We start from the raw sequence: 12422 nt of genomic DNA on the forward strand, positions 1-12422 counted from the left end.
CTAAAGAGACTAGAGACGTGATGATCATTAACCCATCGGAATCCGAGAGTTTGGCTCGTGGCGTCTGTCCTGCCATGGAAACACCGACCCAGCATTCTATTTCTATGGCAACGGCCCGGAAGCGCGCGGTCACCCTGGCAACCTTGGACTGGTATTATAATGGCGCTACTTGCCTTCAGTCACTCCTAAAGTTTCTTCTGTCAGTGATTTTTTTACAACTCTCTTTATGCAGGTACCAGTTCAGTCCTTAATGACATGCTAGGTCTGTGCTTTGTAGGAGTCCAGTGTTGACTCCTCTCTCTCTCTCTCTCTCTTTAGCCTAAGTTGTAGCAAGTAACGTCACTGCAAGGTTTCTGTGTCGTCAATTGAAACCATTAAAGGTTTAACGTCGCTTGCTAACATTTTAGTGCTAAAGCTGCGTCACTTTTGCCATGAGTTGTCAACGGGAGCAAGGTGGCCACTCTCCTCGACTGGAGGCTGTGATTCAGGTCGGTAACATGGCTGCTGTTGTCCACTGTGTTCGTTAACGTCTTTCTTGTTTTGGCCTTATTATATACAGTCTACGGTTTTAACAGACTTTTTCAACGGAAGACACGTTCACACGGCAACTTAAGAAAAGCAAAGGTGTAACGCGAGCTAATTAACAAGCTAAATAATGCTATTAAATATGGCTGAATTCAATTTATGCTAGCTACTTCCGTTTCAGTGTTTAGGTACGCTGGCTCACTGTCACACTTTCATTGTTTACACTTATAGAACGGAGCCACCTTTTTATTTTTTATTATTTTTAGTTGTAATGCCTAACGTTACTGTGAAGTCAAAATGTCTGCTGTGAAATAGGCCTATTGAAAACGGTGGAATAACTCAGAGCTTTTACTTTGAAAAGTGGCATTAAGTGCCGAAATTAAAAAAGTTACTTGAGTAAGAGTGCACACATATTAGCAACTAAATATACTAAAGTACCTAAAGTATTCATGCAAGATGACCCATCTCAGAATAATATGTTTTATAATTGTATTGTAGTCATTGATTAAATAGTGTAAGTGTAAGTGCCTCACTTTAATGCTGCAGCGGTAAAGATGGAACTCATTTGAACTAGTTTATATACAGATGCGTCGTTTAATCCACAATACATCAGACTGTTTTTGTTGAATATATTTTGTATTAATAATATGAATTTGCAAAGTAACCAGCAACTAACATTTAGAATAAATGTAGTGGTGTAGAAGAATAAAGTAGCAGAAAATAGGCAAGTAAAGTAAGTGCAGCTTTAGAGGAAATGCTCTCTGATAATCTACAGCTGTTGAAAGGGAAACTTGTAAACGCAGTACTACAGTGTTAAGGAAAAACATTACCTTAATTGATTTTTGGTACATTTTGGAAAGTAACTAAGTACATTTATTCGCACTAGTGCTACTGTAGTACTGTGATTAAGTACAATTCGGTGGTACTACCTACTGCTATTTGACACTTATACATGAGTACTTTTCAGATGTAAATGTTGTGCTTTTCCCACTACATTTATATCTCGGGTTATAGTTACTTTCCTCATCAATGATCTTCATAAAACATTTTATACAATATTATGCATTATGATGAAGATGCCCTAAACTATATAAAGTAGTTAAAATGATCTACGGCACATGGTAATAATTAGAATTTATTATAATGATAATCCAGTAATGAACCTCAGAAAGGCCCCCTTCAGTATCACGGTAGTAACAATTACTTTTAAATAAGTAAATGTTTTTGCTTATTCTTTTGTGTCTTTAGTTAAGTTTCTATTCCCCCATCGTCTTGTCTGGAGTTGAGCCTTCTCTGCTCAGTTAGGTGATGTGTTGACTGCTGCTGTGATTGTAGAAGTTGGAGGAGTCCCTGCTTCACTCTGACGGCAGCTCAGGAGAGAGGACTCTGTCACTTGGAGGTGATGGACAGGAGTCCGGTGTCAGTCCCACGCTTGTCTCCACCCGCGTCCGCCAGATCATCACTCGCAACCTGGCAGAGCAGCCAGCTGGTAGGGAAGACTAAACGGAGCTTCAATTCCAATTGAACACACGCAGCACAAAAAATACATCTACTTGGCTAGATATCAGTGATCATTAGGCCCTATGAGGTAGGATTGACACCATATGCATGATCTGCTTCCTTACCCCAGATGGGAGTTCTGAGGTCAGTGAGCTGGAGGGGAGCAGGGCCCCGAGGGAGCAGCTTTCTCCGAGCCAGATGGATCGTGACCAGCCGCCAGTCAAACAGGCCGGTCTCATAGACAGGGTAGGAGTGACTCAGGGCGCCGACATAGGTCAAGCTGTGGAGCATGATTTACATTTTTAGCATTTGATGTACCCGTGCTATTCTAGTAGAATGTTTGTTCTGTAACAGAAAGAGAAAGAAATCATAAAAACAGACCAAATTGGAAGCATAGGTGATGCCATCCAGGTCAATACAGTTCATCTGATACACATTATCATCTACTTATTCGTGATTTGAACAGCAATAGACCGACACGTAGTCTTCTCATGAGCATTACAATTATGTCAATGTCAGCATGTGTGACCACGGTGATGACACCCACCTCATCAAATCCTATCAGCCCAAACACCCATTTCCCAAACTAGCTGTGTCTCCTAGCTGAGGCTGCGTCAGCAGACATTGTTCTTTAATGAAGTAAGTAATACTGCAGATGGTTCATTTGTGCAGTTTTGTTTGGAGATGAGATCAAGAACGTCAACCACACGAGAGCATTGAGTGCAACGAGCGACATGCCTTTTGAAATGGAATATGGTTACAGTAAACATCAGTGTACCACCGCTCTCTCCAGCAGGGAAAGCCTTTTGGGGCTGAACAAACAAACAGTGGGGGAGGTTGAAACAGCTTTGCATGTACTGTAGTGAAAACTGAAGGGGGAACGTGGGGAACGTTCACAATACACAGCTACAGACTCACCATGGAATTAGTTGGCACAAACATATGTTTTATGTCATGCACTTTCTTTAATTAGCTGCTGTAGAATTACAGTTTACATATTACAGTAAGTACTGTATAAGCGTCCATTGTGTGTGTGTGTGTGGGTGAGTGTGGCAGCGTGTGTGTTTGTAAGTGTAAATAAGAGAGGGGCGGGTGGTTCATGAAGGGTTTCCTTGTGGTCTGTTCAGGTAGACTCAGACCCCCTGTGCTCGCGAGGACCGGCGTCTCCCTTCATAGCCCCCCATGGTAGCCCCTCCGTGTCGCGGCTGCTGTTTTGGGGGAAAATTGGGAAGGTCACTGGCCTCCTCCCCCGAGACCGTCGAAGAAAAAGCTCATTTTTCATGGTGCACAAAGCAGCCATTCGTGATAACACTGCCCTCATTCTGCCGCTTAAATCTAATGAACTCCGACTGCTTGCCTTACTCTTGGAACTTATTTTAAAAACCAAGGCTATAAATAAAACTTAATTAACTCGGCAGATGTATATAGCGTATTTATTTTGTTGATATTTTTAGATGTGTGAAAAGGCACTAAACAGAAAAAACACAAGCAAGCGATGATATTTGACGCTTGCACCGCTGAGTAGCAATTTGAAGAGTGGAGGAGGACTCATTTATTTTCTCTACGATAGCAGCAAGTATAACTGTTAACGCGGCCGAATGGTTTTTCCGGGTTGCTTCTCAGAAGTCAAGAGGTTCATTACGAGACTCCTGTTGTGACTCGTCTCTTCTTGCTATTTCTTTCTCCTGCAGAGCAGCATAATTGTTTGGCAGCTTTGCTGTGATGTGATGTTAATGCAGCTTGCCTGTGGCATCTGTGTGGAGGTAACATTTAGGTCAACAGTCCTCCCTGCATAAACATCTTGCTCCCTCAACATTCACTGCCAAAGGGATCGTATCACTTAATATCCCATCGTATAGATATCATACAGTATGATCCGCTTAATTTGTCAGCATGTTTTAACGCCCATATCATCGTGTCGTGTTCATTGGCTTTAAGTGGTGCCATGCAATGATGATATGTAATCTGGTTGTTGAAATATATAATGCCAGGTAAACTGTATAACCAGATGAATATAATGAGTAGTTATTCTTGTCTATTTGAAGAGATTTGTCTGATGGAGACCATGGCAGTGAACAGTTGGTTGCAGTAAACATGAATAAGGAAATATTAGAACATAAAAAAGAAATGAGAATTTTTTTTTTTTTAATATTGATATCAGCCATATACCTGAGCCCTGCCCTATTTACATCCTTTAATAGATTTGACTGTATATTTAGTTGAAAAGTAGCTTTCTGGAAGTGTTGCTGGTCCATGAGATCCTGGCGGATGCTTTTAAACTGCATTGGTGCCATTTGTTCCTACATATTCTATATGGAGTATTGTATTTACATTTTTCCCTGATCCATCCATCCAACCACTTTCATCCGCTTATCCGGGACGAGGTGGCAGCAGGTAAAGCAAAGTATTCCAAACGTCAGTAACGTTTTCCAGCTCTTCCTGGTAAACCCCGAGGCGTTCCCAGGCCAGACACGATATTTAATCTCTCTAGCGCGGTCTGAGTCTACCCCGGGGCTTCTTACCGGCTGGCCGTGCCTGGGAAAACTTCTGATTGGAGGTGCCAAGGAGGCCTCCTAATCAGATGCCTGAACCACCTCATCGATGCAAAGGAGCAGCGGTTCTACTCCGAGCTCCCTCCAGATGTCTGAGCTCCTCACCCTATCGTTAAGGCTGAGCCCGGCCACCCTACGGCGGAAGCTTTGCCTACCGTCTCAGCTCCCTCTTCACCACAACATTTTGGTGCAACGCCCGCATCACTGCTTTTGCCGCACCAAACGCTTGTCCACCAGATGCTCCAGAAAGCTCCATTTTACCCTCACTCGTGAACGAGGGCTGCTGTCACTTGAGCAGTTTTTGGTTGCATTTGTTGCTGAAAGGCACTCATCGTGGTGGGGACCCGGTATCAGCCTGCTCATACAGTAACAGCCATCCTACGGTCACCAGGTCAGTTCCAAGGGTCAAACAACCAGCCCTTATAACTACATCCAGGCCAAATTGCTCTATACCTTTTGGGATTAGTTTCCAGTCATTGTTCTAAGCTCAGCTAATGGGCTGCTGGTAGTAGCGTAATGGCAAAGAGAGAAAAAAAAAGTGCTACATATGATGCCCGACTAAAAAAGTTTCTTGCTGAAATCCATTTGATGCTCCCAGTGTCAGAATGTCCTGACAGTTGAGGAACGGAGAAACAAAGTTATCCCAAATCCCCATTTCTCCCGGCTTTCCTCTGACAGAAGACCATTAACTGGTGAAGTCACACCTGGACTCTGAAAGCCGTCCTTTGTGTCTCTGTTTAATCACTCAGTGTGATCTCTGATGACCCCAGAAAATTGCACTTGAACCAGGACAAACCTTGACCCAGTCCGTGAGTCGGACGGCCTCGGGAGGATGGAGAACATGTTGGGGTGAATTCTGAACCCTCTGTGTTGCTTTTGGAGCCCCGCCAGTGTGCGTTTTCTCAGACATAGACCTTCTATAACATAATGCCTGAACACTTAGCAAGCGGTTGCACAACACTGCAGTGTGGCAGTCAGTTGGATAAAGATAAACTCTCGCTGAATGATTTCTGACACCAACTGCCATTTGCCAGTGCCCTCTGTAATCTTGAATCCCCTGGGTGTCTGTATAAGAACCCTGTCAAACAGAGTTGGAGCAGATAAAGTCTGTTTTTAGGGATTATGTTACTGTCCCCTTTTACCCTGCTACCCCCCCCCCCCCGCCTCTGTCCCAGTTTGTTTTTCTTGCCGGCACAAACCCACTCATTTAGGCTGCAGTTTGAATGGACTGATGCCAAAAAGTCTGACTCTCTCAACTATCATGAAATTGTAAAAATGAATTGCCTTCCTCGGAGGAAATATTCTTGAAAGCCCATCCCCCAGCGTTGAATCCTTGATGAAAGTATTCCATTAAACCTTCTCAACGTTTGACGTTAAGGCTACTCGTGTTACCTGACTATAAAGTAAAAAAATTAAGCGCACTTTTCAGTTATTTTTCACGTGTCAAGAGTGTCTAATCAGATGTGAAGTCTTGAGCTGGCTGACTTCAATATGTGTGCAGGTTTTGTTCAGCATTGTCCTTGCTGGGGGGCATTGTGTTAAGTGCTGCAAGGCCAGCCGCATGCTTGTGAGTACACAGCGTGTATTATTAGTTTGGCTGTATTTACACAGATCACTTGTATCCCCCTCGTATGCCATCACAGCAGCTGTCCCCATAACCATGAGGTTCACTCCATGGTAACATACTCACAGCAGACCCCACCCCCCCCGCCTCCCCTCTCCCTGTTTGTTATCCCACATTGTGTAATTACCGTCAGCGATGATACATAAACAGCTTTCACAATCAGCTGGGGCTCCTTCACAGAGTCAGCACTCCGGGGGTAATGTGAGGGGAAGGGGGAAGGGGCATGTTGTTGAAGTGGGATAGTAAGTTTTTTGGGCAGCTTGGGGGCGATGGACATCCGCTCCAGCTGTGTTTAGGAATCTGACAGATAGTGCACTCCATTAATTCCCTTTATTAAGCCTCTGAGCCCAGGCCAAGCCAGGGAAAACGATTGCAGCTGTAACCCTTCACATACTGGCTGGACTGTGCACTCAGGGCCGGATTTTGCTTCGCAAGATAGAGCTGAGGATGTGGACTAGTTGCTGGACGAGCCTGGAGATGTGTCTTTGTGTAGATAAACAAGCATTGATGCACAATGCCAACACAGTAAGAGAGGAGAGAATTCAGAAATGCAAAGCAGCAGCCAAAACATTAAAAAAACAAACAGTTGAAGCAGTGGATAAACTGCTGAGTTATCGGATCTCCAAATGTTGTGACATTAGGTCAGTGAGAGAATATTGTAATCCTAACTTGGTAACCGAAATGGATTGGATTTTGATCTACCACATGAGCAAGGCAGCAAGTTTTGGCCCAAACACCAAAGCCTCCACAAAGGCCTTGAAAATGATTCTCTTGTTGCTTGTTGGCAGATGAATCAAAGCAAGATTATCCCTTGATGTTGTTTGAAATATTTATCAAAAGAGACAATGCAAGGAGTGGCACAAATCATAAATATCAAGAAATATAAAAAACTAATTCAAAGCACATTTTAAGATGCTGACAAGTCTTTTACTTTGGAAACATAAGCAGGGCTCGTGACACAGATACTTGGAAATGCAAATAGAAAAAGAGAAGGAGGCATAGCAACCATATGGAAGCATAAAATGTACCATGACAAAAGGTTGTTTTTGTGTAAACAGCATCTTCAGCATTATTGCAAAATGTCAGTAGATGACCTCAAAGGGTCGGGATATACTGAGATTGGACTCAGCCCACTTTAGGGGTCCGCGGAGGCTGCTAGAGAGTGATTGTACTCTGAGGCAGATCGTAAATAGCAAGGGTGTTCAGTAAGCACACTTCTGGGCCCCCAGTAAGCCCAGTAAGCCCCTGGGTTAGGGCAGATGGAGGCCTGGGATTACTCGATCTCTCGTTTTACAGTCACCGATGGATGTGTTGCGAAGAACGATGAGATCAGACAAACTTTGGAGATAAGGGTGATGAGATTAAATGATGCAAACAGAGCAAGAGGGAGAAGATGGTGATAAAGGAGAGTTCAGTGAATGTGGGGGTCTTAACAACAATGTGTGGCGCCCTCTTGGGAGCTTCCTACACGGAGCATGGCTAATCCAGAGCAGCCTCCGGCCTAGTGCTTTACAGCTGACTGGGGAGAAACACATTTTTTTTAAAAGCGTTCCTTCTATAGTGTGTGGAGCAGGGGAGAAGAGATGGAAGGAGGTCCACCCGCTGCAGCAATGCATGAAAACCCTCCACACCGTAAGAGACACCTGGTCACTGAGTGGACAGCAGCAGTGGCAGTTGTTGATGGAACTGAACTACACATGTACAAATACATACAGAATAATGTCTGTCACTATGTGTATTCAGTAGATACAAATCTGCCCTATTCTGTAATTTACATGACCTTCCAGCTCAAGAGAAGTTGTAATGTCCCTGCAATATATGTTTTCTGATGTCTATTACATTAGAAATACTACTGCTACTACTACTACTGCTGTCAAAATACAAAAGGTTGAGTTTAAAAAGAGAAAAATGTGTACCTCTATTTAAGACTAGAGGTTATAATATGACATTGTCCTTTTTGTTTTACAGTTTCCAGTTTGCAGCTCCATAAGCCCAAGTTTCACTGAGTATCATACGTAGTAATTTGATTAATCAGTGTTCTTGCTATAGTTGTACCAAAATACTTGAAAAGATGCATAATCACTAAAGTCTTCAAAGTTGGCCCTTGTTGGTGCATTGATACACCTCTCTGCGTGTAACTGCTGGCAATTGTAGCTCACCAAAGCAGCATGAAACAGGCGGCAGGACTGTATATCGTGCTGCCCGGCTGCTCGTGAGCGCTTGGTGCATGTGCGCAAAACAAACAAAACAGGGACTCACTCATAAAAGCTAAACGTAGCTACCAGTGGTCGGAGGCCCTTAACACGTGTCTTGGGTGATCCGATGTCAAGTGAACGTTAGACGGCGTCTCCACATGTGTCTCTCGGGTGACGACTTGTTATCCGATCGAACCTCCTCGCTCTACATGTGAATGAACATTATCTCCGTTTGCAAAGACCATATGCGTTGTAGTTTGGTTTTTCTGCCGGAAATCAAAAGACGGAGAAGAAATCCAAACAGTACAGACGGGTTCTTTTCCTCTGCATGTCCCAGGCAAGATGTTTGACCCACTCGTGGTACATATACAGAAGTATCAGCTTCCGTACCAGCAGACTTCAGAACAGCTTCTTTCCTCTGGATGTGAGTCTTCATCCTCCACCCTCCATATATGATAGTTGTTTTGTGTTTTGTTCTGTAGCAAAATGGGACTGCAATCAGCATTTCGTTGTGGAACCCTGTTTGTACAATGAAATAACCTTGTAACTTGTAATATATCTCGATGGGATGTTCGACAGTCGTGGACAAAGTTAGCTCACGCGATTTGAGAACCAACTGGAGGTGAGAAAAGGGAGGAACAAGAGGGGGAGGCGCGGCTTTGATGACGTATTTTACTGTTTCTTCGTTGTCTGGGACTCATCGGGACGCATTAGCGTTTAAACCAGGGGTCTTCAATGTTTTTCAGGCCAAGGACCCCCAAACTGATTCATATAGGTTCATATATTCATATGTTTTTATTTTAAACATGTGCAAGGTACAGTGAGTAGGGTGGCCATGCCACTGCCATTTATAAACATACCTTGTCCAGCTGATACCAATGCCAATATCAACAATTGCATGATAATCATGCATACAAGCTTTTCAAATTGACGTTTTCATTTTAAACATAAATGTGGAAACGAAAGTGAGTGATGGCCTATTAGTGCCACTGCCATGCATAAACATACCTGTTATCTTGCATACAATACTGAACTATTAAAATAATGGACAGATTCATGTTTGGAAAGAAAAAAGAAAAGAAAAGAAATGGTCTAATCAACCAAATATTTTGCGGACCCCCTGCAGTACCCCCGCGTACCCCCTAGGGGTCGCGGACCCCCTGTTGAAGTCCTCTGGTTTAAACTATACGAGAGATAAGCACTCAAATGCGTCCCAGACCACCTCGGCAAGTAATTTGAGTGATCGGTGTAGCGCTGCGTTATCTGAATGCTGCATTGTTACCTAATCTCAGAGCTATTTTTAACATTCTTACTAGTAAAGTTTATATTTTGGTATTTTTAACACGGAGGTAATGAGGAGGGGTTGATAAACTGGGGCTCATTGTTACACCAGTGATCCCCAATGGGTTAATTCGGGCCATAACTGAGCCTTTTCTATTCATGAGATTTAGTTTTTGTGGTCTCCCTTTCCCTAGAGTTGTAACAGCATGCGAGCCCTCTCTGCTGTGTACGTTTCCAGCTTTGGATTGTGCTCATGTGCTGCGATGAACCATGTGTGCTCTGGCCGTGTTTTCAAGGTGTATTTATAAAGTGCATGCTTGTTAGTAAGTCAGTGTTATTGCTACAGTTGTGCCAAAATACTTGAAAAGATGCATAATCACTAAAGCTCCACACACAGCTGTTTCCAGGAGTCCCTTTAAACACAGCTGCTGCAGTTCTGTGTGTTTCAAACACTCCGCCCATGTTGTTCCTCCCTTCTCAGTCCCCAAAGGTGTCACCTCAACAACGGGCAGTAAAAGAAGCTTTTGCTCTCTCCGGGTCCTCGCAGAAAAACACCAAAAAGCACAGAGCCGAGCGCACGATGGCCGTCCGTGTAGTTTGACAGTATAAAAATTCTGAAAAGGGCATTTGAAAATGTGTTAATAATGGTGGCAAAGTGGCTGGGCTCGGTGTTGAACAGTGAGACTATTGTCTTGGCTCTCTTGGAAGCCTGCTGGAGAGATTAAGCACCCAGAGAAGAGATGAGGTACAGAAGTGCGGTGGGAGGGACTGGGTCGCAGGGTTGATTCGGAGGGTTTGGATGGTGGTTTTGGAGTGTGTTGCAGGGGAGGGGGCTCCCTCGCTCTCACTCTCGTCCTCCTCTTTTTTTTTAAATGAGAAATTCGGCAAGGGCAGCTGAAGGCACGCAGCGTGTTGCAGTGCTCTAGGGCCATGTGGTTTGTATTAGTGAGGACAGGGTGTCTGGCACCAGGATAGAGAGTGGGTGGTGCAGGGGGAGTTTAGGTTGTGTGAGGTTGAGAGGTTACAGGACATTTGGATTTCAGATATGAGGATATGAGATTTCACGATGAGAAAGACCAGTGCATTTCTATATATATATATTTTTTTTTAGATGCAGTCGACAGATAAAGACGTCATGCGTAAACACCAATATGCAAATATAATGTACTGGGATATTCCATAGACTGACATTTATACATTTAAAACCTAGCTACTGTTCAATCCTCACACTGAGCTAATACTACTGCATGATAGCAATGACCAATCAAGAGTGCTGTATTGTAAGATGTTTTTTTAGCGGAAAACTGCATTCATTCCAAATGCTTTGAACAAAGCTCCCATACACTGACTTTATTATTTGACAAAGAGAGCCCACAGTGAACTGTTGAAAACTGCTAAATGACTCCTTTAAGCTCATCCATTAATCTTTGGTACATCCAGATAATTACAGGAGGACGAGATAGACTGAGTTACTACACCCACATGATATAACCCAACACATTTGGTGTGCAATAACTCCTTGTGAACGGTGCCAGAGCTCAGTATAATGCAGCCAATCCAACAACAGCTGTAAAAGTGAGCATATCACACATCCATGACACGCGTTCAGTAAAACAGTATACAATTAGCTCTGTAGCGATTTGTTGCATTCTGTCACTCGGTGCAGTGCGTGTAAACAATGTACTGTGAAGTGCAAAGTTCTGTCACATTGTCAAGCTTGCAAAAGCTCATTTGTAACCACTGCACCCAGCTGGATCAGATGCTGATGCTGCAGTCAGCAGTGGACTCAGACCAGGACAGTGTATCACCAGGATCCCTGCAATTGCAGACCAAGGAGAGAGCTTACAGGCAAAAACTGCAGGCCTACCAGGAGGCCCAGCAGAGACAGGCCCAGCTTGTCCAGAAGCTTCAGACCAAGGTGACTGCGTGAACAAATGGAACCTCGAAAATTGAAAAATTGTTAAGTGAAAAAACAACAACTGTTCCTTTGGCTGAACTTTGTTTTATACAAGGTTCTTCAGTACAAGAATAGGTGTGGGGAGCTAGAAGAGCAAGTACTGGAGAAGACCTCAGAGTCTGAGAAGACGAGGTTGTTGGTAAGTCTAGACTGCTGCTTCACCTTCAAGGATCAGTATTAGTTCGACATTAATATTCCAATCCAAAGTCTAAAGGGCCTGCTAGGGTCCTCTAGAGGCCAGTCAGCATTATCACAATGTCAATATGTTCCAGTATTTACAAAATATTCAAAAGGATGTTAGAGAGCAAATAGTTATAATTTGGACTATTATGTCTCCATAAAAGTATATACATTTATGCAAAAGAACCATTCAACATATAGATAAGACATGGAAAACGCACAGAAAGTCTTCTATGCTCATTTGTATGAATCTAATTGTTTATGCAGGCAATAAAAAGCATTTAACAGCCAGTGAAGGAATCATGCATAACTAAAAGCAAAACATGGATTTGTACTTTTATTTAAATGTATGAAATTCACCTAAATATTATTCTTGGCTGAGTGGCCTCCAATGGGATTTCCACTGTAATTATGTTGCTTTACAAATATTAGGTAACTGCTAATGTACCGTGTGTGTGTGTGTGTGTGTGTGTGTGTGTGTGTGTGTTCAGCTCCAGGCCCACCTGGACTCGGCCCAGCGTCAGCAGCGGACAGAGCAGGATCTCGACGTGGCTATCCAGAATAAGTCTGCTCAGCTAGAGGAGGAGCAGAAGAGGTGAGTGATGGGC

At 43.5% G+C, this 12422-nt stretch overlaps 1 protein-coding gene across 1 annotated transcript in view; it reads left to right on the plus strand.

Annotated features, from left to right (window-relative positions):
* Positions 1–431: 431 nt before the first annotated feature.
* Positions 432–12422, plus strand: part of crocc2 (ciliary rootlet coiled-coil, rootletin family member 2) — a gene marked incomplete at its 5' end in the record, with an annotated part of 30983 nt that continues 18992 nt past the window's right edge. The window contains 6 exons of the mRNA XM_079157479.1: positions 432–488; positions 1861–2014; positions 2156–2271; positions 11428–11595; positions 11690–11773; positions 12306–12409. Coding sequence (XP_079013605.1) covers positions 432–488; positions 1861–2014; positions 2156–2271; positions 11428–11595; positions 11690–11773; positions 12306–12409 — 683 coding nt within the window. The remainder of the gene's footprint in view (positions 489–1860; positions 2015–2155; positions 2272–11427; positions 11596–11689; positions 11774–12305; positions 12410–12422) is intronic.

The sequence above is a fragment of the Pholis gunnellus genome, assembly GCF_910591455.1.
Source record: "Pholis gunnellus genome assembly, chromosome: 4".
NCBI classification, from domain to species: Eukaryota; Metazoa; Chordata; class Actinopteri; order Perciformes; family Pholidae; genus Pholis; species Pholis gunnellus.